General features: G+C 45.0%; 1 protein-coding gene across 15 annotated transcripts in view; it reads left to right on the top strand.

Moving 5' to 3' along the window:
• LOC130536852 (pleckstrin homology domain-containing family A member 5-like) overlaps nt 1-24540 on the top strand; it is a 46937-nt gene extending 22397 nt beyond the window's left edge. For 2 of the 15 annotated variants that reach the window (XM_057053055.1, XM_057053068.1), the window contains 26 exons: nt 1588-1671; nt 7184-7304; nt 7382-7486; nt 8629-8701; nt 10042-10142; nt 11160-11275; nt 12184-12690; nt 13725-14202; nt 14366-14449; nt 14908-15027; nt 15701-15754; nt 16416-16496; nt 18318-18380; nt 18467-18547; nt 18687-18836; nt 18932-19033; nt 19286-19423; nt 19967-20122; nt 20498-20615; nt 20773-20888; nt 21842-22060; nt 22144-22305; nt 22657-22790; nt 22940-23082; nt 23271-23367; nt 23783-24540. In XM_057053055.1, the coding sequence (XP_056909035.1) occupies nt 1588-1671; nt 7184-7304; nt 7382-7486; nt 8629-8701; nt 10042-10142; nt 11160-11275; nt 12184-12690; nt 13725-14202; nt 14366-14449; nt 14908-15027; nt 15701-15754; nt 16416-16496; nt 18318-18380; nt 18467-18547; nt 18687-18836; nt 18932-19033; nt 19286-19423; nt 19967-20122; nt 20498-20615; nt 20773-20888; nt 21842-22060; nt 22144-22305; nt 22657-22790; nt 22940-23082; nt 23271-23359 (3595 nt within the window). In that variant the 3' untranslated portion in view covers nt 23360-23367; nt 23783-24540. The remainder of the gene's footprint in view (nt 1-1587; nt 1672-7183; nt 7305-7381; nt 7487-8628; nt 8702-10041; nt 10143-11159; nt 11276-12183; nt 12691-13724; nt 14203-14365; nt 14450-14907; nt 15028-15700; nt 15755-16415; nt 16497-18317; nt 18381-18466; nt 18548-18686; nt 18837-18931; nt 19034-19285; nt 19424-19966; nt 20123-20497; nt 20616-20772; nt 20889-21841; nt 22061-22143; nt 22306-22656; nt 22791-22939; nt 23083-23270; nt 23368-23782) is intronic. The other 13 variants (XM_057053058.1, XM_057053057.1, XM_057053056.1 and 10 more) reach the window with 13 other exon arrangements.
• Nucleotides 24541-25168: the final 628 nt, after the last annotated feature.

The raw sequence follows: 25168 nt of genomic DNA, 5'->3' as shown, positions 1-25168 counted from the left end.
AGTGTTTTGTTGGATGAAGGCAGGGACGCCGTCTCCATGATGTCACTGGCTGGTTCCTGATCTGAGCCATTGTAAAGCTCAGCACGGCGGTGGCATGCACAGGCTGCCGCACTCTTGACAGTGCCTGACCCCTCATAATCCACTAATCCAAATATGGGCAAAGATGCATTCTGTGTGTGTGTGTGTGTGTGTGTGTAGCTAAGACTTGCTGAATGAACGTAATTGCTGACAGCTGGCTGAAAAGCTGTTTGCTTGCTGGCTGGTTATAACTGGCCTGTCCTGTAAACCTCTGCATAAATTAATTTCATACTGCAACTAATAAAATATGAAAATATCAATGGAACCTTTTTATTTTCACGTCACCTGTCAATAGATGGTGTCTACCGGGCTAACTTGGTACATAAAGATATTTATTGCTGTAAAGCATTGTTTTTCCAGTATGTTTGAGACAGTGATATCACCAAAGGCATCAGCCTTTAAACTCATATTAAAGTTACTTGACACTGGAAGATGGTTGGTCTGTCAGTACTTATCCAGCACAGCTTCCTCTTATATCTTTAGACAGCCTATGTATGGAGCAGTGTCGGCATGTGTGAAGGGATACCAAGGAGAAATGGTGCCGTCGGTCTGCCCATAGACCACAAAACGTGCTCTGCTGCCAGCAGTGCCTCTGGTAATTATAGAGCAGGGCAGTGGAGGCTGGAGTTCTAAACTGAAACTAAACCCCCCATTTCATGCGTGGTATTTGCCTCTTTCAGGACACGAGCACCCCGTATTTAAAAACTGTTATTTCTGGGCTGCAGCTCCACTCTCTTCTGTTTATAGTACAGCTGCAGTGGAAATATAGAATAACTTTCTAGCACATATAAGCAACGGTACATTTGAGAACTTCTGCTACCCATAACTCCGGCCTTTACTCATTTTATCCTCTGGTTTTTGTCTCAGCTGCTAACTTTATTTTTTTTTTAAAAAGACTATATAGGATTTAATAGTGAATGTAAGCGCCAGTAAAACCCTTTTCTGCAGCTTTGGCTCAGATTACTGTGTCTTCCACACCCCAGGCCATCCAGATCAAACACAATACTGACTGGTTTCCATTTTAGTGGAAACCTGCTGCTGTCATGGAAGATCCTGACGGCTCGGCCCTACCTGTCCTGGAGTTCTAATCGTGTGCTGATAGGAAGGGACAGGAATCATTGCCGGCACCATTAACATCTAGGCTGCCATAAAAACCAGTCACAGCCTGCACATCCTGGAATGTGATGTGTTCATGAGCAAAGGGGCTTTGACTCATGTGCCAACGCTAATATCAGATGTTTTCCTTCCTTATCGTCTCTACAGTGCTCTGTATGCCCCACAGTCTAAGATTTTCCTTGACAGTGTCTCATCAGAGGCCCCTTAAGCTTTTGTTTTCTCTCCATCATATCCTTAATCCTCATCTGATGTACCAAAGGGTCTTCATCACCAGACCTGCCTTTGCCATTTGATATCTCATCAACCATCTAAGAACAAAAGCTTTTAATTCTTTTCCTCATGTCGGCTGTGTTGCCTGATGAATTGAGCACCCTTTTCTCCTCTTTTCAATAGTCACAATGAGCGGAAGGTGACCTGCAAGCATCCCGTCTCAAGCTTACCCTCGCAAGACAACTGCATCTTTGTCGTCCACGAACAGTAAGTCTCTGTTTTTTGCTGTCAGAACGCCACTGCAGAGCATTTTTGGAGCATTACAGTGTGCTGCTGCAATGGCCAATGTGTAAGTCTGTGCATTTCGCCCTTTATCTCCAGCATTCCCTCCTAGGTCCGCCTGCCTTGTCATAAAGAAGCTGCCCTGTGTGAGCTGTCTGCTATGAAACGTCCCTCAAAGATAAACACAATTTAACTGCGCACGTTGGCTGTTTGTCATTTTCCCCGCAGAGTCAGATATTTCTGAATAATTCCTAAATGTGCCAGAGTTCGACTGAAAAACCTCTGCTGCAAGCAGACAACACAATTATTGTATCATGCCCATCAGCAAGGAGGCTTACAGTGGCTCTCCATTCCTCCTGAAGTTTCATTCAGCTCAGCTTACATGGAAGGTTTAGGGAACGGACAAATTGTTTGCAACATGAATCCCGGGCTGCTGATTTATGTTGTCAAGTTACAAACACTCACTTCTACTGTAGGGCTGAAATGCCCCGCCTGGACCGGCAGAGCCTCAAGGCTATCGACATCTGTCAGCAGAGATTTGTCTGGAAGCTTCAGGATAGTGGACTGATATTCCTGTTGGACTCAGCCAGTGTGATTCAGGATCAGGGTTTTATTTTATTGAGTCTTAAATTCCATTTTTTGTCATCTGTGTGCTCACTGCCCACTTGAGACCAAACATAAAATGAATGTTTTGTGGACACGGGTCGCGATGATATCCGCAGGTGTGGGTGGGCGGGTGTGGAAGTACACAATGTGGAAATGGGAGTGTTACTCAATGTGTGGGAGGAGGTGGGAACCTGCCAAAATTCCACCGCATGCGTGCTGTATGCCTGAACTTTGGCTAAAGTCTCCTGATTTAAAATCCAGGACGTCGACCTTTAGGACTCGTCAGCACATTTTTTGAGTTTGGGCAAACTTATCGAGTTTGCAGGACTTTCTGCGTGCAGAAAATGTGCCAGATCCCATAACTTAGCCATGTTTGGAGATTCTCCTCACTTCTCTTGAGGTCACACCCTCCAGTTATTGGCTCTACATTCATCTTCCATCCTCACCATCTCAGTGTAATGCTGTGTGACACAGATCAGCTCCACCTCCTGTTTCCTTCTGTTATAGCAGATTCCCTCGGACTTTGTGCCACTCCGGTGAAGTCATCACTTGTGATGGAAATAATCACATTGAGTAATCTGAAAATTCTGCTTCATAGCTGCTGCAGGAAGGATTCCCACAAGGTTCTATGTTTTTTCCCATTGCACTTTATAAAATGAAAGTTCTGGTTTTAATTCTTTCCTGGTGGTCATTTTAGCCACATTTGGTTCAGCAGAAAGTAATTGAAAGATGTTTGTGAAGACATTTGGAGTGCCAGAACTGCCACACGGCACTTTCCCGACACATTCCTCCCCTCTCTGCGCCGCTCTCACATCCATGCTGTTTTTCACATGGAGAGGCTCAAGAGGACAACCGCGACAAGATGTCTAATTTGGAGATTATTGTCTATTTATCAGATGCTTTCAAGGTCAGCCAGTGGTCAGTGACATCAAATGAGATATAGTCTTTTTTTTTGGTTTATTATAGAGCATTTTGTCCAATCGCTGGCTCTATTTTGGTACAAGTTATAAGATGGGAGAAAGAAATTCCCCCTGAAAGAGTAATAAAAGGCAAAGACGGATTTAAGCTGCCACAGGGATAAAGAGGCCAAGCTGAAAATCGCAGCCTAATCTTCTCGACTCTTTAAGTACATCAAAACAAAGTTCCACTTCCAAAAATTTACCCTGAATTAAAGTAAAATAAATAACCAAATTTAATATTTCAGCTGACGGAAGCCAGGATTAATATAGTTAACAGACAAATGAACAAATGGGCTTTTCTACTCTGACCGAGCAGCAACCCGCTTAAATAAACACTTAAGGATTTAAGGATATATTTTGTTTTTTGTTTTTAAAGTGCATGAACCTGATGTGCAGAGAGGGGCAGTCTTCATGTAGAGGAAAGTTTAACCAAATTAAGTCTGAACGTGTGAACCCAAGAATCTGAAGCTCGCTCTCAGTTCGTTTAGCTTTGTGCGGCTACGAAGCCGACGGCGAGATAAACACGCTGGGAAGCAAACGTACGCTCTCTTAACTTCCAAAAAGTTCAGCATCAGTGTTTATCCTGCAGAACTGTACCTATAGAAATGCAATAATGGCATCTGCTGTGCACTCTACTCCTCAGGCCGCCCTCAGATCCTCCCATGTCGTATGTTAGCGTCGGCATGCTTCGGTCATTACTCTCACATATCTGTGTCTATTTCTAGCCGTCCTCGTAAACATGTAAAAGTTGACGTGGTCGGCGTCCATAACTCACATGTAAACACACCTCCTAAAATACCCCCTGACCACGTCTGCAGATCTGTACTTAACTGAAATGAAGAACATTCGCTGTAATTATAGTTGAGGAATATGTCATAAACCCTGATATGATGTGACTGAAACACCGGTTAATGTTAAGTTGTATCATAATGGCTGAGTAGTTTATTACAGTGTGCTGATAAACATAAATCTGTTGGGTTTTGCTTTGATTCGCAACCTCATGGAATGGAATGACTGTTCAAATAGTTGGTAGGATTTGACTCAGATGTTCTGGGATGTGTACTGAAATCTCAAGACACCTAGGTGAGTATACAGCATACAATGCTGACTAATTACAGCTGCTCCAGGTCCTCTAATATCTCCATGTTTGCCCTGGTTTGTAGGGTTTGTTATCCTGGAGAGTTTTGTTAGCACTTAGCATGTGGTGCACTCTTAGCTGTGTTCACAGTTGTTTTCTAACACTCTAGTCTGTAAGAGATCTGTGCTCCTGTTCCTTTGTGAACCACTAACCTCAGGGAGCTTCATCCTCATTGTTCCTGAAAACTGAGATGTTAATTTGCCTCCGTCTTTTGTGCAGGTTCACTCCCATCTTAAAAAAATATACTTCACTTCGGCCTAAAAGCTGCTGATTTATGATACAGTGTCGACTCAGCAGGTTAAAGGCTAAAGGCTAAATCTGTAGCAGGTTGAGGTCACAGGTCACGCGAGAGATGGGATGGACAAAGTTAGCCCTGTGAGTAATGGGCAACCAGAACCAGTGTCGCAGGCAGATTGATATCACTGGGAGTGATAGGAAGGCCTGGGCTCTCATGTAGCAGGAGATAAGACCATTAGAGACAGGTGTGGTGTTTACTCAGGTGACTGTCAGCAGGAAGTCACGCCCTGGCAAGACATAAGAGGACACAGCACAGACTGCGATTATGAGTAGCGAGCCACTGTGTGAGCTGCTATCAGTAGTCTGAGCTGTCATCACAATGCTGCGTGAATGGCTTGTTTGAAAAGTGCTGCATTTTACCAAACTGCAGTTGCATCAGTTGTGTTTCAAGTGTGTTATCCATTTATTTTTGTGCTCTCTGCTGCGTTCCGTGAACTCGTCCCAAATGTTTGCACTGGTATCTTTATCTTCCTATGTTTGCTTTGTCTTCTGGTCTTTGTTCAGGAGATAAAGGTCAGGTTCACTGCTGTACAAGAGTGTTTAAACGCCTGTTATTTCTTTGGAAATGGCTGCGTGGTCATTTAAAAATGCACCCTCAGCCTCTCGGCTCAGTGTGCCTCCAGCACCGAGCCGCAGTTGCCCATCAAATCCCTCCCACGCGCCCAGAGGAACCCCCAGAATTCATTGTTGCAACATTATAACAGGGTCCATTCTGCAGAGGTGGAATCAACAAGGTCCCCTGTAACCAAACAGGCATCTAAACCTAATCCAGCCATTTTGTCCAATCTTATGTCTCACAGTGAGGAGCGACCACATTTAACCTGTGATGTTTGATGTCTGGAATCCACAACGTTCCGTGTGTGTGTGTGTGTGTGTGTGTGTGTGTGTGTGGACGCGTGCGTGTGTGTGTGTGTGTGGGGTGTACCTGCCTCTTCAGATCAAAAGCATACCGCTTCTCTTCTCTCTTCTCAAGTGGTTAAATGACCTCCGGCTTTCAGGCCGTTTATTGTCCCAGGGAGGTCAAACACACACGTCCACATTTCTTTATTTGCAGTTACACTCCATAAGCATTCCATACATGCTCAGTGGTGTTTGCACAGCAACCAGGATACAAGTTAGCCACCTATTTCCTAACTACAAACAAGTTCCAAGACGATAAGTCGGAGCTTTTGTTTTGAAATATTTGTGCGGTTATATTGAAAATCTGCTATCTGCTGTTTGGAGGCGCCAAGCTAAAAAAGTAAATGTCCATTTATTACTGTCATTTATCACTCTGTGTCAGTATGAAGAGACTTTGTCATCCAGGTGGAATAAATTTCATGGTTTTTAAGTGTTGAGGAGAGTGAGGATTCATTTTACAACAAATCCCTAAATTCCAGACAGCGCGGCGCAGCGGGAGGAGGCCTACAGACGGTCTGTTGACAAAATAGAGTCCTGGCTCGCCTTTAATTCAATTCCTCCACATCTAAGGCTTTTAAAATCGATGACAAGTCAACAGATTATTATTATTATACTATTATTGATCATCCAGGACTTTTTCTGCCATCAGAAGTGCTAAAATGTCTGAAAGTGATGTGCAGTGAAATCGTTAGATTAAGGGTAAAGCAAAGCATCTACCCAGCAAGCTGCATGCAGACCTATTAAAAAGGAAGAAGAGTATTTATTTTCACTTCTAGAGAACATTAGTCTTATAAACTGCCTGGATAGTCTCTTCCTGCCAGTATCACACAGAAACCCCCGATTATACATGATTTATGAAAATACATTCATCACTAAATACAGACCAGGTTAAAATGATAATTATCATAATTTTCCCATGTCTTCATTACAACAGAATCTTCTGACGTTATCTCATGCTCATTACTTCTTTTTACTTTTTTTACTGATCTCTGTTGACTTAGCCAAATCTGTTAAATCTGCTCAATCATTGTAATTACTCATCTGCAGATTATTTATTGAGTAATTTTTCACACTGATTGGTAATGCAGTCGGGCTATAGGTGTCAAATCCTTGATGTAAGCTGATATGTTACAATGGAGGAGGGTAGATTCTGTCCCTATTTACTGACCTATTTGGTGACGTGAAAGTGGGGCAACAGAAATTTATACTTGTGTCACTGCTGAAATCCTGGTTTCATTCTTCCTGGCAACGGTCCCTTCAGGCCACATTACTGTTCTTTAGACTCTAAAGAATGCAGAGGCCTTCATGCCAAGACACAGTTTGCACTGATTTCTTAATTTCTCTTCTTAAGGTATCATGACCAGTGCTGTGGTAAATTATTACTCGTGTAAATCACTGAAAAGTTCTGCTGGGCTGGAAATGCATGTGGATGACACGCTGGGAGTCATTTCCTTGATTAACTGGAGATGTCATCATTCAGAGTTGCACTTTTGGAGGAATGTTTGGAGAATAGAAAAATCTGCTTCATCATTTTCTCATTTTCTATTGGATATCAGCTGTTTATTTTTCAGACTAATGTTCCGTCTCTTTCCTGCAGATCGGTCTCCAAAGTACCAGCGAATGAGAAGATGGAACGGCCGCTGAGCACCATGAGCGAGGCCTCCAACTACACGGGTGGTTCGGAGAACACCACCAATGCTGACAGCCCTGCAGGAAGAGTGAGTGACGCGTGTCATGTTGAGAACCCAATGCCACACCACCAGGAACGTTTGGCTCTAACATGCTGTGTTTGCAGCCCTCGAGGTCTTCCAAAAAGATTCACAACTTTGGGAAGAGATCCAACTCCATTAGAAGGAATCCCAGTGCCCCAGTAATCAAGAGAAACTGGCTTTATAAACAGGTGAGCAAGATTATAGAAAATAAATGAAAAGTGGAGCAGTTTGGTTCACTGTTTTAAAGCAACACATCATCTGATGATCCCTTTATGTGGATTCTTACACTTGCAACTTTAGAAAAAAGTTCAGCAAAGATGCCTTTTGATGTCTTCCTGCTCCTCCAGTCCTCCAGTTATATAATACAAATCCCTCATCACCACTCCCTCGCCACACAAAGGAGGGTGGTAAGGGGCTCCTCAAGGCGTTCCAGGGGCTGCAGGGACCCTCTCATGTTTCCTAAGAGCTAGACTCGTTTAGTTTTGATTGCAGTCTCCCATCGCTGCCTGGTGAAGACATGATGGCTCCCTTTGGTGGAGCTACCAGCTGCTGTGTCTTTGCAAACCTCCATCCAGGGTGGCGCAGATCAAGAGAAGGACTCGCAAATCTGCTACATGGAACAAAAGCTGGATTTGCACTTGTATTTTCAAGTCTCATTCAAACCTGGAAGCTATTGAGGTCCTTGGCTGAAGAGAACACTGCGGTCTTACACTTCCATCCAAAACACCCCCGTGATTGATGTGATGGGGAAACCTACATTTTTCACTTCCTGCTTTAGAAATGATTCAGATCTAACAATATCGGTTTAATCATGATAATGAGAATAAGGCGTCACAGGACACAAAAGATAAGAAATCATCTCTTCTCACTGAGGCCTCTCTGATGTGCTGCCATTATTAACATTCTGAACAACATCTGGTAAAGCGACGCCGACTCTAATGAGTCAAACATTCTGCTTCAATGGAACTGAATTTCCATTTTAAGCAAACTGCAGCCCACATGCAGTTACATTAATAATGACACAGTTGTTGAGGACCCTCCCCTACGATGAAGGCCTCTGTTCAGGTTTCCAGTCAAGAAAAGGGGGACTCGACACCTTTTTCCTCACCTTTCAGCCTTCACTGGCAGCAGCCTGGAGCTCATTTTTATATCAAAAAAATCTGCAGAGAAGGACCACATGTGGCTGCTGATTCATTGGTTTGAAATTCAAATTTGGCACCAATGTTGTCTGTTGTGGTACATGTAATAAACGCTAATGTAGGATGTATTTATCCAGGTCAGCCTGCGCAGGAGATGGTATTGTAACCGCCTTTTGATGGTGTGTTTTCAGGACAGCACGGGGATGAAACTGTGGAAGAAGCGCTGGTTTGTACTGTCGGACCTTTGCCTCTTCTATTACCGAGGTGAGTCCCGTCCTCTCCGCTCACGCTTCATTAGTGCTGAGCTGATTAAAGCAGTGCTGGCTGTCGGATGGGTGGTTTGCATCACAGCTGTGACCTTCAGAGGCCTGAGCTTTGCTCTCTGTGATCTCTAAAACATGCAGCATCTTAAACCAAGTCAGGAAACATTTAGTTCAACAACATTTATAATATAATAAATAGAAAATGCAGAATTTCTGCTTTCCTGCTGCTGCAGCGCAGTAAGAAAAAAAAAGTATATGTCATTTCACGCGGTCTTATTATCTCTTGCATAAAGAGGTGCAGTTGGCCAGACAGACTCTCTCAGCCAGCACTGATGTTCATGTCAAATATTGACACAGCTGGGCAGAAAGAGCATTTGTGAGCTGTGACCACGAAAAAAAGAAACAGCCACTGTGAATCATTATAGATGTCTGATTGTTTACCGCCTGCAGCTGCGGAGAAAATCTAAATCATCCCAGCATCCACTCGATGCAGATGAGGTCATCATTGCTAGACTGTTTTTATTTCTTTCTGCCAGTTCTGTGACTTTCCTGCCACCCACCAACTTTTAAAAGTCTCAGACAGTAGCGCATCATAAGGTTTTATCCATCCATGACACATCCATCCATCTGCAGCGCTGACAAAGAGATCATGAACTGCCGGATGACTTCTTTCCTTATTGCGCAGCCAGGACAGCGCGTCAGTGTGTTCAGAGACTGCTGCAGAGAGGCAGAGCTGCAGCGACTCGATAAACATGCAACCACGGGCTCGCTGGGCTACAGTTTCTACTCATGCTGACATGTCAGAATTGAAAACGCTTCATTGTTCCCTTGGGGAATTTAGTTGATTACTGTAGCTCCAGTCAGTCCCATTAATCAATGCTTCACACTCCAGTGTTGGCGGCATCATTTGCCACATCTTCTGCCTTCATTTCCTGTTTTTAATCAGCCATTTTCTCACCAATCATCTCATTAAACACGCACAGGCCTGCAACACTCTCTTTCTTGATATAATTTGTTTTCCAGCAGTTATAGGTAAGCAGTATGTTGCTCAAATGAGGAGACTAAGCAATTTTCTGGCTGAGACTCTGGACTGGGTTTGATCCCTCCTATGGAGAGCACCCCATTGTCAATGCAGAGTCCTGTCTGCAGACATAATGAGGATTAGAGCGGCCTTGCTGCATAGGACATTAAATCAATGCTCAATCTTTTCCACTGACTGGACTCGACTGACCAACACATTTCCTTTTTCCTTTTTTTTAAGTCTCGTTAATCACATGGTTAACACACGAAAGTTGACCAACTAAATAGCTGCTGATACTTTTTTCCCCTGTCTCCCCGCAGATGAAAAAGAGGAAGGAATACTTGGAAGCATTCTTCTGCCAAGCTTTCACGTATCCATGCTGTCTGTGGATGATCATGTTAACAGGAAATATGCCTTTAAGGTCCGTGCACATTTTCATTCCTCTTATATTCCTCCTAAACCCTAGAGAGTAAAGCATCAGTCTTCTTTAAAAGTAAAACTTTAATTAGAAAACTACAAAATAGCATTGCGGTATCCGTCTATTATTTGCATTTTCTTAGCTGCCAGGTACACGTTTGTTTCCTGCTACTTTTATTTGATGTCAGTGAAGTAATTCAAGTCAAATCTACCAAGCTTGAAGTGCTCCACTGTTGCCAAGAGAGGAAAGTGGGCCGCTGCCAACAATCTGTCTGTGTTCGAGTACTACTGTAGAGGGCTTGACTCACAGATCCCAAGTTTGAGTGCAGCAGTCATATTTTATGGGACCTCGGCAGCGCGTACAGTATTTGACTACGGGTTCTTCATAAACCTCACGAGACCACAAGGCTGACCTGCCAAGTGCAACCAAGCGCAGACGCCTTGGAGTCTGCTGAAGGTCTCTCCGACCACACGAACCGTTCCGTGTCCAACTCAGACTCGGGCGGGAAGAGAGATAAAATGAGAGAAACGCGAGCAGGATGCAATCACTCCTTGTTAAAGTGACTTCCTGTCTCAGCGTTCTACTTTTGGCAGTTGTCAAAATCATTACGACACTTAAATGCTTTTGAATTGATCAATCTCAGTAATTGTTTTTCCATCGATCAGACATTGGTGAAGCTCATATTTCGTCTGTTGACTGAAGAGTCTGTTTTTTTGTTTCCACATAAATACTCTGGGATGTTCGCTGCGAGCATTCAGAGCCACTTTGGAGACGACGCACAACTCACAGTAAGTTGTTTGGCACTGTGGCAGATTTACTGCACCGATCTGGAGGTGTGCAGGGTTTGACTGATGCTACAGATGCTCACAGCTATTTTCTTATTCCTATTTTACTAAAATATATGGTGTATTATATCAGTCCACAGTTTGCATGAGAGACAGCTCATTCTTTTTCTTTCTTTCTCTTTCAGGATTCTTTTTTTTGTCTGTTGCCTCTCCCCTTCAAAACAACCCCAAACAGGCAGCACATCCCAACATGCGGACGTACTATTTTTGCACTGACACAGCCAAGGAGATGGAGTCATGGATGAAAGTCATGACAGACGCTGCACTTGTGCAGGCAGAGCCAGTCAAAAGGTTTGTGCCAGTGTTGTCACTTTGTCAGGGGAAAAAACAATTCTGTTAGTAGGTTTGAATGGAGGAAAAATAAAATTCGCTGTTAATACTTGTTAAGTCCTGAAGCAACCAGTCTGGCGCCCACATGTGACATTTCCTTCGTCAGCTTGAGGTCTAACTCTATTTATTGTTTATTTTAGTTCATTAGTACCACACTTTCTTCCTTTGTGTTGAATGCAAGTCCATGGGTCCGTCTGACTAATGTCCTCCTCTCTCATGAGGTAGCAGAGGCGTAATGGGGAAGCTCTGTAATTACCTAGTAATGTTTTTAATGCAGCCACAGTGTAGGATCGCAGCACTGCACCTTCTATAAGCAAATACTGTTTTTTTTTAACATTTCATGCTCAAGTCTGGGATATTGTTAAGAAAGAATCAATGTCAGAAAAATTCTGTGAGTGTGGAAGACTGGAGAAATCATTATGAGCCTAGAGCTGCTGTTTAAAAGGATAGAGGCGAAAATTGTGAAGGAATGCCTCTCCCACCGCCGTGGTTTTTCCTAAATCCCACACGAGGGGTATTGGTGTTTATTTTCTCTGGAGAACTGCGTAAAGACCACAAAGCTGAAGATAGGTGTTCCAGGAATGTGCAAAAAGAGGGCTGGAAACTGGATTAGCAGAGTCGGAGCAGCACCTGTGTGACTGCCCCCACAGTGGCAGCGTTTCATTGGGGATATCAGATTTCCTTTTAAATGCCGTGACTTCCCCTTAGGTTGCACTGACACACAGGCTTTATACAGGCAGGTTTTACACTTCTAAGTGGATTTCAAACACACTTGATAGCAGCGTTTTTCCAAATCTTTCTCGTACCTTGTAAAGGTTTACCTGTTGCACTGTCTAAACTTGCCTTGACTGATTTCTGTTTTTAATTAGGTTAGACAAGCTAAAGGTGGAGGAATGCGGGCCGCAAGAGAGCAACCACGTGGAGAACCACAGGTCGCAACTCACCGAGCCCGAAATCCAAAAAAACGAACGCAACCGTGAGGTGGACCGTGATCACACTGCCGCTGTTGCCTCCACGACCACAGAAGAGGAAAGAAAGCAGCGAGATGCAGAGCGGTACGGCTTCCAGAAGGACGGGGGGGAGCGCGAGCGTCCCCTCACCAAGATCAACAGTGTTAAACTGCAGCCAGCACAGGCGGCAGCTGTAAAGAACAACATCACCTCGGCGCAGGTGTCCACAGAAACGGACGGGTCACGCCGCAGCCCGCAGGTCAACGGATCGGGCGAGCAGAGTCCGGCTAACGGCACAGGGGGGCCACCACAGAGAACGCCTACGCATGAAGCGGACCGCAACCTGAGCAGGACCAGTTCTATGCATCAACTGGAGCAGTGGGTCCGCACTCAGCGAGGACGCGGCCAGGACGAGGACAACAGAAGGTCTGTTGGTTGGTGGTGATCCGGCGTTAAACCTTCGTTGATCTGGTTACAGGCCAGACATGGTTGTCAGTGATGTGCTAAGTGGAAGCTGTGGAGCAGGATGATCTTAATGTCATTAGACGACTCTCACCGTTTCGGCCCTCGGTTGTAAACTTTGTGGGGAGCTTTTGGAAATGCAGCGCTGCCAGGTAATCCAGGGTAAAATGGCCGTTGCTGGATGGCGCTGTCATGTTTGCTCACGGCTTAGATGATTATGTTTGTAACTGACAAACAGGGATGGCGACAGTGCTGGTGATCAGAGGAGAGCTAGATATTTACCAGCATTGTGCTTCGCCTCTCTATAAAGAAGGGGGGGGGGGGGGGTTCTTCCTGTCTGTTTGTCTTTAAAGCGTAGAAGGTTTGTTGTCAGTGAACTTTTGCCGACGTCTGACACAGACTTCAAACTCTGTTGATTTTGGCAGGTCTTTCGTCGTCACTGTCCCATTAATGTTAAAATGAAGTCACATTAAGATAATGTCCTTTTTTTAGTTATTGTCAGCATCAAGTTAAGATATTTCCATCCATCCTCTTTTCAAATAAAGTCAAATCTTTCTGTTGTGGTCATATCAGCCATGCACATCCTCCTTGCTCTCCACAAATCTTCAAATCTCTGTTTTTCATTACTAGTGTGCCCTGGAGGATGTGAAGTTTCCATGCAGTCACAACTCACAGGCATATTTTTGTGCTACTGGGTTTTACACGCCGATGAGCGTTTCAGCCGCAGTCAGGGAGTGTCAGTAAGAAGGCTTTCCCAGCGCCAGCTGCACTGGCTTTGAACCCACTGTGGGAGTTGAGCCTCTCAAAGCTTTGTTGTCCCTGGAATGGTTTAATGCGTCCTGTCCAATTTGTTAGAATCAAAATTGAAAGGTTTGAAATCCATCTGGGGAAACATGAAAAAATAATGAAGATCAATGGGGGCTTATTTGCCTGTACTTTTGGTGGAATTCTGGGGATTATTGTTGATTTCATATGGTCATTTGTCTCTTTCTTCTCAGCATCGCGTCATACCAGACGCTGCCTCGTAACATGCCAAGCCATCGGGTACAATACATGCCTCAGTATGGAGAAACCTACTGCAGCATTCCCAGGAACAGCATTGCACAGCGGGACAGCATCTGCAGTATCTCGCCGTCGCTGTACGAGGCCCTGGGTCCCTCGCCAGTGGATAAGCGCCGGTCCATGCGTGACGACACCATGTGGCATTTATTCGAGTGGCAGCAGAGACAGGCCTACGCCCGGCAGCCAGGACTTTACAACAACATGTCCAGCCCCAAAACCATGATGAACCTGTCGGAACACGCAGTCCCGATGCATTCGATCCCACCCTCCCCCTCCCATGGGTCGCTCTCCATGTACGGGGGCTACTCCCCGATGCGATCCTACAGCATGCTCGGTGCTCGTTCGGAGGTGTCTTCTCCCATCTACAGAAGAGATCAGAGTTTTGAGAGACGGCAGAGGCCACAGTACAGCAAGGTCAGTTAAATGTTAGCTTTGAGTGCCGTAAGGTTTGATAAAACAGTCTGGATTTATGGCTTCTGGGCAGAATGACCAATTTCCTTTTTAGCTTTTCAGGCTATTCATCATTGTTTCTCCTTAAAGAGCTTCTAACTGGGCCATTTCTCACTGTGTCCTGCAGTACGTCTACCCACCTGACCGCAGGTCCATGCCTGTGGGGATCCCAGTTCAGACCATCACATCCCAGTCCCTCCAAAGCAAAACAGTGAGTCATAATCCTGGTTGTCTCAGCTTGTGCCCGTCATCTCTGTCTTCAGGTCGAAATTCTACCTGACAGCGATTTCACATACAGTGTGTGACGTTTGACTTCTTTGAGATGCACCTCTGCAACCGACCCGAGCGTCTCGCTTCCATCAGCCGAGGCCTAAAAGCCCGTCACTCACAGCTCCCTCAGCAGGATCGGGATTTTATGTCAGATCCACACATGCGTTACTGCTGAAGTGTGAACCGGAATCTGTTATGAATACCTTTTTTTGCCTTGAGTGTGTGTATAGACGGCATGCTGGCGACAGTGATAGCACTAACAGCAACTGTTCACCTTCTGAGAGCGTGTTCCTGCTAAACCTCCTGTCCTGGTGTGTTCTCTCCTCTCCTCTCCTCTCCTCTGCCTCTGTGCTGTGTCGCTCTCTCATTTGTGGCTGTATTTCCGTCCCTCCCCTGCAGCCGGAGGAACTGACTCTGCTGCTGATAAAGCTGCGGCGGCAGCAGGCAGAGCTAAACAGTATCCGGGAGCACACAGTAGCACAGCTTATGCAACTTAACATGGACGGTGACCACCCAAAGGTCAGGCCCCCCCAAGACTCCTCTGCAGGCGTGTGTGTTAGAATGTGCAGTGTGTTCCATCTTTAATCATTTCTAATTACTGTCATTTGTCGTCATTTCTTTTTAGTTTTCTATTTTTGTTTCAAAGTAGAAATGTAGAAAAGGCTCTGCGTTAGCTAGTGGACTACTTTGAGGTCTATTTCTAAAATCAAATTTAAGGTTTATTTAGCTACTTTGGAGTCAATTTATGCAAACATCGGGAAACAAAATATCTATCATACAACAGCTTTGGATTATCATATAACAGACAAATGAGTCATTTTGATCTAATGTCTGACAAATCATCTCAGATATTGGCTCAGACTGAAGGTTAATCTCAAAATTATTTATGAAATTTATAAGGACGTTCGAGTCTTGGTCTCAGTTTCCTGCTTTTTTCCTATTTTCCTGAAGGCTTTGCTTTATTTACATCTTCTACTCATCGAATATTTATGTAGTGTCTTTGTTTCCTGACCTTGACCAGTCCTCATGTCTGTTTCTCTGTACGTGTGTAGGAAGGTGTCTTTGTGTTACTGTGAATGTGTACGTGTTTATGTGATTAAGAGGCAGCCCTGAAGAGAAAGAACTGGTCCTTTTCTGCTGTCTCATGCTCGTGTTGCCTTTTCTATCCTCTTCTTTTTGCCGCTGATGTTAGAACGACATTCTTTCTCATCACCTCCAAAGGAATCTCATGTATTTGGACAATCAGGTGGGGTAATGCATGGATGGCCGGCCCTCGCGCCTCTCTTACAATCCCATTAATGTGCTTATTTTTGCATCTATTAGCACTTTCATTTTATGATTTTTTTCCTCCCAACTTGCCATTGATTCATTTCATGTGAAAACCTACTGCATAAGCACATCATATGAAGCATGCCTGCATCCCATAGCTAAGCATTTAAATCCCAAGATAGCTCAAACCAAGATGGACCTCTTCATTTATTTATCCATTCTGTTATTTATTCATGTGTGAATACATCAACTCACCGTACCAGCTGGACATCATCTTACTCATTCTATTTTGCTTCAAAAACATCTATTGCTTTTTATCACATTAAAGTAATATTTCTGAAGTCGTACATATTCATAATAATAGACATTCCGGGGATGTGAAGTGTACATGGATAACATTGTGCTTGCTGTAACTGCATCATTGGAACCTAGCAGGCACGTTAGACTTGCCTTCCAGGGTCCTCCTGATCCTTTCTGTTGACATCACCTGTCGTCACACATCGCCGTGTCCAACTGTGCACACTCCGGATGTTTGTGTTGCAGTCCCGTGTCATGCAAGAGAGTGAGCGAGGTGTTGTCTCTAAAGTGAACAAATACTGTAAACTGATGCTATATCACTCCTTTCCTCACTGGACAAGATGAAGGAAAATGACCCCTTAATCGTCATGACTCACGCTATGATTGAGAACTCTGCCCCGAGGCCTCAACTTTACCAGCAAGTAAGGCCAGTAAGGCTTTGTTCCACCTCATCCCTACTAGCCGTCTGTTGTGCAATGCTCCTCCTCCGACGTCTCCGTCCTCATAGCACCTTTAGCCTGGTCTGTGTACAGCAAGCAGCTCCTCATCCATTGCTTTTGACTGTTATTGTGCAAAATCATGCAGATACGGGAACCACTTGCCAAACAAAAGGTAGCATGAATGTACTTTGTTTGGTTTATGTAAATGGAAGAACAGTTGTATGTTTAGAGAACTGTGTAGGACGCTGTGGGTCTGTCTTTAATCTGAAACTGCATCAGCTTTAACATGTACGGTTTATGCTCGCAGCCTTTCATACCGACTCCACTTGTTTTGTCTAGCTAGTTAATGGACCTGTGTGTGATTTTTCATAACCTTTCCCCCTCATTATCTGAGCAGCCTGGGCTGTAATTAGGGACTGTAATTAGTTGAAATTAAAGAAATCACTTTTCACTGTTCAAGCTTGTGTATCGACAAGTGGATTCAAGTGATTTCTTTGTTAGCAAGAGTACTGTTATAATGATTAACTCTGTTCTGGATGCTCACGCATGAACCCACCAGCACAGGTGATCCAACAGGCATATGAGGCGGTGGTCTCATCTTTTCATTTCGCTGGTGAAAAGGTTAAATGCCTGCGTGTGATTATGGCCGTGGTGTCGCTTTGCCACTTTTGTGACCACTTCTCAAGGTGTAAAAGTGCCGCAGACCACATGCACCATGTCAAGCCGGCAACGGCTGCGTTCCCATCTCCTCTGCTGCCAGCTGCCTGCTCCTGTTTGCCACGCCACACTACACAGTTGTGACCTGCGGGAAAATCTGCATGTTCGGTGTGGAATGATATGTATTTTTCCGGTTCCACCTGCTTTGATTGCTCGTTTCTTGCCCGGTTCAGTTGAGAAGAAACGGAGCTGTTTAAAAAGGTGTGTTTGTGGTCTTAAAATATTTGGACAGTGAGTGTTGATTTTAAGCTAGAACACCAAGTTTCAGTGTAATTAATGTCAGTTTAAGTCAATATATTTATCTTTCTGCACACACAAGACAAATATTACATCAAAGCAGAATGTAAGTCCACTAAATAACAGAAAATAACAGGTTCAAGGCTGAATGTTGTCACAGGACTGGAGAGACCAGCAAGTCACTGGCTGGATCAGGATCAACAGGAAAGGTTTCAAAATGTCACTGTCCTTAGATTGTTTTTAGACTTCACTTTGTCTCTGGTGAAAGTGAATTTTTTCTGAAGCGCGGGATCCAATGCAGTTAAAATCCAGTAGCACAAACGCACAATTGCGTCCAAGATCAGGCCTCAAAAGTCTAAAAAGGCACCGCTGTGACGCAGTTTTGCGTTGAGCTGCCGGCGTGTAGTTTAGCCTTTGATGATTGTAATCTGATGGTATGTAAATCCTGAAGAGGCTGAGCCGTGCTGCTTCACCTTAACGGTGAAGGCAGTACACATTCAGCTGACCACAGCTCACCGTGGATCAATAGGTTCAAGGCAAAACCGCTGCTGGGCGCAGAGTTTGTGCTGACTCTGCACTTTAGTCGGCATGATTGATTTACATTCCTTCACTTGTTTTTCTAAATCAAACCAAAAAAATCCCCAAAAAAAATCAGAAAAGCATTTTGTGATAAAAGACCAGGCTGTGTGTTTGGACAGGCTGCTCTTCCGCTGTTGTCAGATTCCCTGAAATACGAACGTCCACGAAAGGACAAATCCCCTTTCATGACACTGCATTAGATCTCCAGATTCTAATGTGGACGCGTTTCTGGGGAACGTCTCTTTTAATTTCCTTTTCTCCCCCTCGCAGTTGGGTCCGGACGATTACAGAGACTATGCCTACACGTGTCTGCCAGAAGAAATGGACGTCGATGTAAGTCAGGTGTTGTCTGTCTTTGACACCACGATCAGTTTGATGTGAAAGGAAGGGTCACACCTCTTTGTCCCCCCCCTCATCAGAGTAAACTCAGCAGGATGTGTGAGCTGGATAAAATCCTGAGGACACAGGAGGAGAAGCTTCAACAGTTGTACAGAGAGAAGGTAACATTTTAGACTGGTGGAAAAAGTCCAGCGTGGCTCGATAATCCTTCCAACCCTGCGAGTGTTTGCTGTTCCGAAAGGTTGCGGTGACAGATACGGTCACGTTGTAATGATGTCGATGTCCTGTGTGTTTAATCAGCACACCCTGGAGACGGCCCTCTTGTCAGCCAGCCAGGAGATCGAGATGGGCTCTGATAACCCTGCCGCCATGCAGAGCGTCATTCAGCAGAGAGACCTGCTGGAGAGTGGCCTCCTCAGTACCTGCAGAGAGATATCTAGAGTCACAGCCGTGAGTCCAAACACACCACACACACACACACACAGGCGCTTGACTCCAGTGGTCTCTATCCGGCACTGACAGAAACCTCATCTTCTCCAAACCAGGAATTGGAGCGGTTATGGAGGGAGTATGACAAGATAGAAGGTGAAGTGACTGTAACTAAGAACATTCTGCTGGAGCAGCTAGAAGCACTCGGAAGCCCTCAGGTACTGTGGAGGAAAGGCCTGGCTGTAGTCATGGTGGCGTAGGTCATTTAGTCTCATCCTTCCCAGTTATTGAGACGGTTAAGCCAGTCAAGGCTGCAGAGAAGGCTGCAGGCTACTGGGAAACCCTTTTCTCTCCCAGTCCAATCTGTCGTGACTCATGTAGACTCATGCTCGGTTACTGAATCACAAAGTGTTTAAATGCAGGAAAAGGTTCCAGAATCCTGAGCAGGTGTCTTTTCTCTTCACAACCAGATGGAGCCTCCCAGCCAGCAGCACGTTTTCTTTCAGAAAGAACTTTGGAAAATCCAAGATGTTTTGGAGGCCCTCAGTCAACACAAAGCCCAGAGACACGCTGTTGATGGGATGAACCCCTACAAGCACAGAGCGGAGGTGAAGCGCCGACCTGCCCCATAATAGTCAATCACTGGAGAAAATGAATCACTTCTGAAGAATAAATGAGCACTAATATTGGTTGATTGCAGGATTTTATCAGCACGTGTATTCCTTCAGTTCTTTGTGTCCACAGTAGATACAGGGTGGTTGATAACCACATGATCACCACTGCAGCTCTGCCCCTGGTGGTGGGTTGCAGTAAATAAATGGATCAGGCGTTTTGTTTCCCCCCCCCCCTTGGATGGAGATGTTTGAGCCTTCTGCTGTAGTCTTGCTTTTTGGCCAACCCTAAGCTGACTGCTCACTTGTGATGTCACCAGTGGCTTTACATCTGTCCGCCAAGACGGCCCCATGTTGAAAGTGGGCGCCCTACCCAGATATGAGCGGCGGTGGCGTCAGTCACCCTTCGACAGCATGGGGACGTTTCTCTCTCTCTCACGGTCTCGTGGGCCAGAACTCTTAACCAGATGCTGACCGCCCCGAGCGTGCGTGGTGGCGCCATGTGTCACGCTGTCCTGTCATGCCCTGTGTGATCCGCAGGAGGAAGACTCGGCACCCCCGCGGCCTCCCCTTCCCCAGTCATATGAGCCCATCCCTCCCACCGTGCCCCCCCTGCCCTCTCGTGCCAGCATACGGCCTTCGTCTCTCTACAGGCCGGAGGACAGGAAAGCCAGTCCCAGGAATGGCACCCAAAGCGTAAGCTCGCTGACCTGCTGACCCCTCGGCCGACCCACCCACAGTCGTGTCATCATGCCATTGCTTGCTGTGGTGCTTTTTGCTTTCATTTCGGTGGACGTCTCATGTCTTTTGGATTATTTGTTTCACATCCCTTTGTTCACTTGAAGCCATTCTTCTTCAGTTTTCTGAAGTTTTACTTCCTTTTAGCCGCCCAGTCACCTTTTGAATACTGTTCTTTTTTTTATGTTATTTCCTTGGTTGCAAACTAAATTCTGCTTGAATTTAAGTTGAACACAGTTTCACACCCTTTTTAAGACCGCGTGGTATTTTGAATGTCGGGGAATTTCCTCCCAGTTCCTCCCAGGCTGAACTTTTCACTATGTTTCCCTTCAGCAGGGCCCAGACTACCGGCTGTATAAGAGTGAACCAGAGCTCACCACAGTGACTGAAGTGGATGAAAACAACGGAGAAGACAGATCTGAGCATCCGCCTGAAACTCCTGGAAACAAAGGTGCTTTCAAGAAGAACATAAAGGCACTTCAACACTGATGTCTGTTAGCTGTTTTTGCTTATATCTCCTGATTGAGCTGCATGCTGACTATGTTTGCTTGATAAATTAAACTCTTGTAATTGTTTTGAACCGGCGCCTTTTTATTTTTACCTGTCAGGGACGTCCTACCCAGTTGGCATTGTCCCACCCAGAACCAAATCTCCGGTGCCTGAATCTTCTTCTATAGCTTCATATGTTACCCTGAGGAAGAACAAAAAGTCTGATTCCAGGATGGTGAGTCTGAAGAGTCTAAACGTTAAAAACAACAGTAATAATGATCATTTTCAAGATTTTTCTCTCTTTTTTTTTGCATCCTGTTGTGTTGAAGCGTGCTGCAGCAAACTCGACACAGCTTTGATTTGAATGCTTTGTTTTGGTTATTAAACGGCTGTTTGCGATCAACCACGTGCCAGAAGTGGACGCTCTCCTCCTCTGGCCTGGGAGTGACTCATACTTTCAAAACCAGGCGGTCATAAAACACATGCTAAATCTGGTTTATACAATTTCCAGTCTCGAGCACTATCAACTTGGTTATTGTAACCACGTAGTTTGAGTGCCACGCTGTAGGGCGTGTCCACTCTTCAACCCGACATGTTTAAAATAGAATAATCTGTCTGCGTAACTATGTTGATTCCCATTTAGACAGTATTTGTCCCATTTATTTCCACATTTTACTCATCGCCTGCCTGAAGTCTGAGCTCCTGAGACTGTCACAGGCCTTTAGATCTGAGCATTAAACACCAGCCTGAACAATCTGGACAGCTGAGGCTCTCGGAATCTAGATCTGCCAAGCCCTTCAGCATGAGGAGCGCGGCTCAAACCTCTCCTCAGTTCACTTCACATCATCAGCTGCATTACACAGCCCCCGGCCTCTGAGTGCACCCGTGTGTACCAGCAGGAGCGCAAGCGCACGTGTGTGTGTGTCAGCACGCAGTCATTTTTAGCCTCATTTTCACAAGTGATCATTACGAAGCTGTTTCACCACCATGATTTTAGTCATTACGATGATCTCGACTGTTTCAAGAGGCTAAAACATTAAAAAAAGAGTCACGAGTACGTTGAGCGAGACCGCACAAAACCGGGTGTTCCGTTGCTCCAGCTGTAACGTTGACTTCAGTCCTGTAGGTAGTCGGTGTTGTGGTTGTTATTCCGTGGGGTTTAAACATGTCTGTGGCCGTGGTCTCCAGCAGGAGCGTCCACGCAGCGCCGTGGAGCAGCAGCTGTGTCCTGGTGAGAGCGGGCGGCCCAGAATGAGCGTGGAGGAGCAGCTGGAAAGGATCCGCCGCCATCAGCAGGGTGCCCTCAGGGAGAAAAAGAAAGGCCTCGGAATCCGGGCGAGCAGCCAGGACAGCACGCCGTCTCGCAGTCAATCCTTTACTAAAGAGAACCATTTCCGCAGCGTCCAGGTATCCAGCTGCTCATAATCAGGAGCTATTTAATCATGTGAGCAAATTCAGTGTAAATGAATGCTGCGTTTTTATTTATTTAGTCACAAATGAGACGCAGAGACGAGGTGATCAGCTGCGACATTCAGGAGCTGGAGGCCTCGCTGAGGCAGCAGGAGGTGGTGAGGGAGCAGGAGACGCCTGCAGAGGAAATCGCCCGTCTCAAAGAGGCCTCCGCGGATGACCACATAAATATGGACCGAGAGGTAGGATGACATTTTCAGAGTCCCTCTTGTACGTCCGCTGTCATTTACCCACAGGAGCTGTGAACACAGACGTTTGCTACTTCTGCTGGTGTTTAACGAGCCTGATGGGACGGGGGGGGGGGGGGGTTCAGAGAGATCTGCTGCCTGCCTCCCTGTCTGAGCACGCAGATTTACATAAACTCATTGCATCCGCATTTGGAAAAAGGCCCAAGTCATCAAAATGTGAATGCTGATGTTCATTTAGCATTTATAAAGAGGATCATTTACTCCTTAAGTAGTTATACTGTCATTATGGGTTCATTTCTACACCAACCACAAAATAACAAGTGCATTTGCTGTTTGTTTTTGCAGCTTTCTGTGCCCGACAAAGTGCTGATCCCTGAACGTTATGTGGAGTCGGACCCCGAGGAGGTGCTGAGCCCTGAGCAGGAGGCTGATAAGCAGAGAAAAGTTGATCGCATCAAAGCTCTCATAGTCAAAAACAGGTAAACACCCCATCATGACTAGACTGGAAACCAGGGCGGAGCCTCACTCAATGCATTCACTTAACTGTGTTTGGGTTTAAGTATTTGAACTTTACCGCCCCCATTTCTATATAAACTGGTGTCTCTGTGTCTTTCATCCCTCCTCCCAGCATGCAGAATGTGTTACCCAGTTTGGCTCTGAGCCCTGAAGACGACACAGTAGAGGAGGTGACATTACAGGAGAAGGAGAAGTTGATCAATATCTCCTACGAGCTGGCAGCCGAGGCCTCCAAACGCAGCAAGCTGGTAGCAGGTAGACGACCACACAGAGGAGCGAGGCCGTGCTGTGCATGTTGCACTGATGCCGCTCATTACGTCACTGATTGGGTTGACTCTGGTTGTGCTCTTGTGTTTGACCACTTATGAGCTGTTGATTTTTAGTTTTTACTATTCTGTGCCTGTCTTGTTCGTGATTGAACATGTTGCTCTGTTTCATTGCAGTGAAAAGCCTGTCGCAATCTCCCCCTCCCCTTCCACAGTCTCCTAACACACCACAACTCACCGACGGGTCTCACTTCATGTGTGTGTAGTAGCACCAGTAAGGGCATTCATCAACGTGTTTTGTCCATGCTCATGATGCTTTAGTGTTCACATTGCGTTAGAAGCTGCCTGAAGTGTGTCCTGTGCCCTCTTTTATGCTGCCTGGTACCTACTCGACCCTTCTCGGCTGTATTGACATGGTCACTGCGGGCTGCGTTCTTCACAGCACCAAAATTCCAAACAGCGTCTCTTTATTTTAACAACCAGTTGTGCCGATTTGACAACAGTAGATTTTGGTCGAGTTGACTTGAGTGGGTGCCGTGCAGTCGAATTGCAGTCGCTGATAATTTTTCTGAATATAATTTGACATCTCTGAAACACCCAACTGCTCTCTCTCTCTCTCCTCTCTCTCTCTCTCTCTCTCTCTCTCTCTCTCTCTCTCTCTCTCTCTCTCTCTCTCTCTCTCTCTGTAGCACAAGCCCTGGCGTCAATTAAATCCTACACATGAAGGAAAGATCCAGAATGCATCGCGAGACGTTCTCCTGGGCCTCAGCACACGACCACAGCTCTCCACATACTCTCTACTCTATGCTCACTGTGACCCCCAAACTCCTCTTTTTTCTGTTATTCCTCCTCTTTCTTCTGCTTTCTTCAGTTATTTTATTTCAGTTTTTATGATTATCGAGTTTCCCGTGTTTAACTTCTCATACTCGTTATCGATTTATGGTGATGACCATGTGAAAAAGCTCTTATATAGGATATGCAGTCCTCTACATTATAAAGGAGTGGCCATTTAACGGTACAGATTATGATTTGTATTTTCTGCTCTTGAGCTGTAATTATTTAAAAACGGGGTCTATAATCCGTTACCGACACATATGTGAATGTTCTGCCTTTGGTCACTGTCTCTTTTTATTGTTGAGAGAAATATATTTAATCTGCGAGAAGGAGAAGACTTTGATTCTATTTTATGACGTTGTTTGACATCTCGGAGAAAAGAAAAAGATTAGCACATGTACAAAGCAATAAAAGCAAAATGTGTATCCAGAAATATTTTTGTGTATAAAGTGTAATTAGAAGAGGTTTACTGTGTATATAATGTACATGGTACAGCAGGATGGGATGACGTGCCCTTTATATGTATGGGTGCATAATAGATTTGATTTGGAAATGTTAATATTCCATCTGTTTTGTAACATGTTAAATAAATGTTGCCGTTCTTAAATTGTCACATTGTCTTTCTGAACTTTTATCCAGAATAAAAACATTTATATAGGATTACTGGGCCGAGCATTTCAATAATAATTTAAATCAGAAACAATAATGTGTTTTATTGAACATAATAAAGGTTCACGCCAGAATTTTGGACATTTGTGGAGACGCGTACGGTTTAAACGTAGAGTTATGGCTCCCTCTTGCGGCCATTAGTGGCTTTGATATTAATTTACAGGTGTGTCTCTTGCGTTTTGTCCAGCGAACTCATTTTGAAACCCCCTTTACACTTTCCAACATTCTAGTTGGTATAATGCTTGTCTTGAACATATGATAAAAGCAACGTTTAGTAACTAAGACAACTTTGAGGCATTTGCACTAAGAATACTAATTGCACTTGTCCATAAACGTTTGTACTATTTCCATTTTCCACTATTTTGTACTTTCTATTCCCTAAAATAATGGGAAGCAGCACTATTTCTATGGCTACATATTGCATAACTCTAGTTAGGTTTTAGTAATAGTGAGTATTTAACAGATGGTATGCAAGGAAGTGCCGTACTATAGGAAATTGGGGACACATGGAAAGTTTAAATGTCAACGTCAGAGTTTCTCCTCCTCGTGTCGCCGCTGGCCAATCAGGGGCC

Source organism: Takifugu flavidus, chromosome 13, assembly GCF_003711565.1.
Source record: "Takifugu flavidus isolate HTHZ2018 chromosome 13, ASM371156v2, whole genome shotgun sequence".
NCBI classification, from domain to species: Eukaryota; Metazoa; Chordata; class Actinopteri; order Tetraodontiformes; family Tetraodontidae; genus Takifugu; species Takifugu flavidus.
The sequence above is the reverse complement of the archived record's forward strand: the minus strand, read 5'-3'. Positions and strand labels throughout refer to the sequence as shown.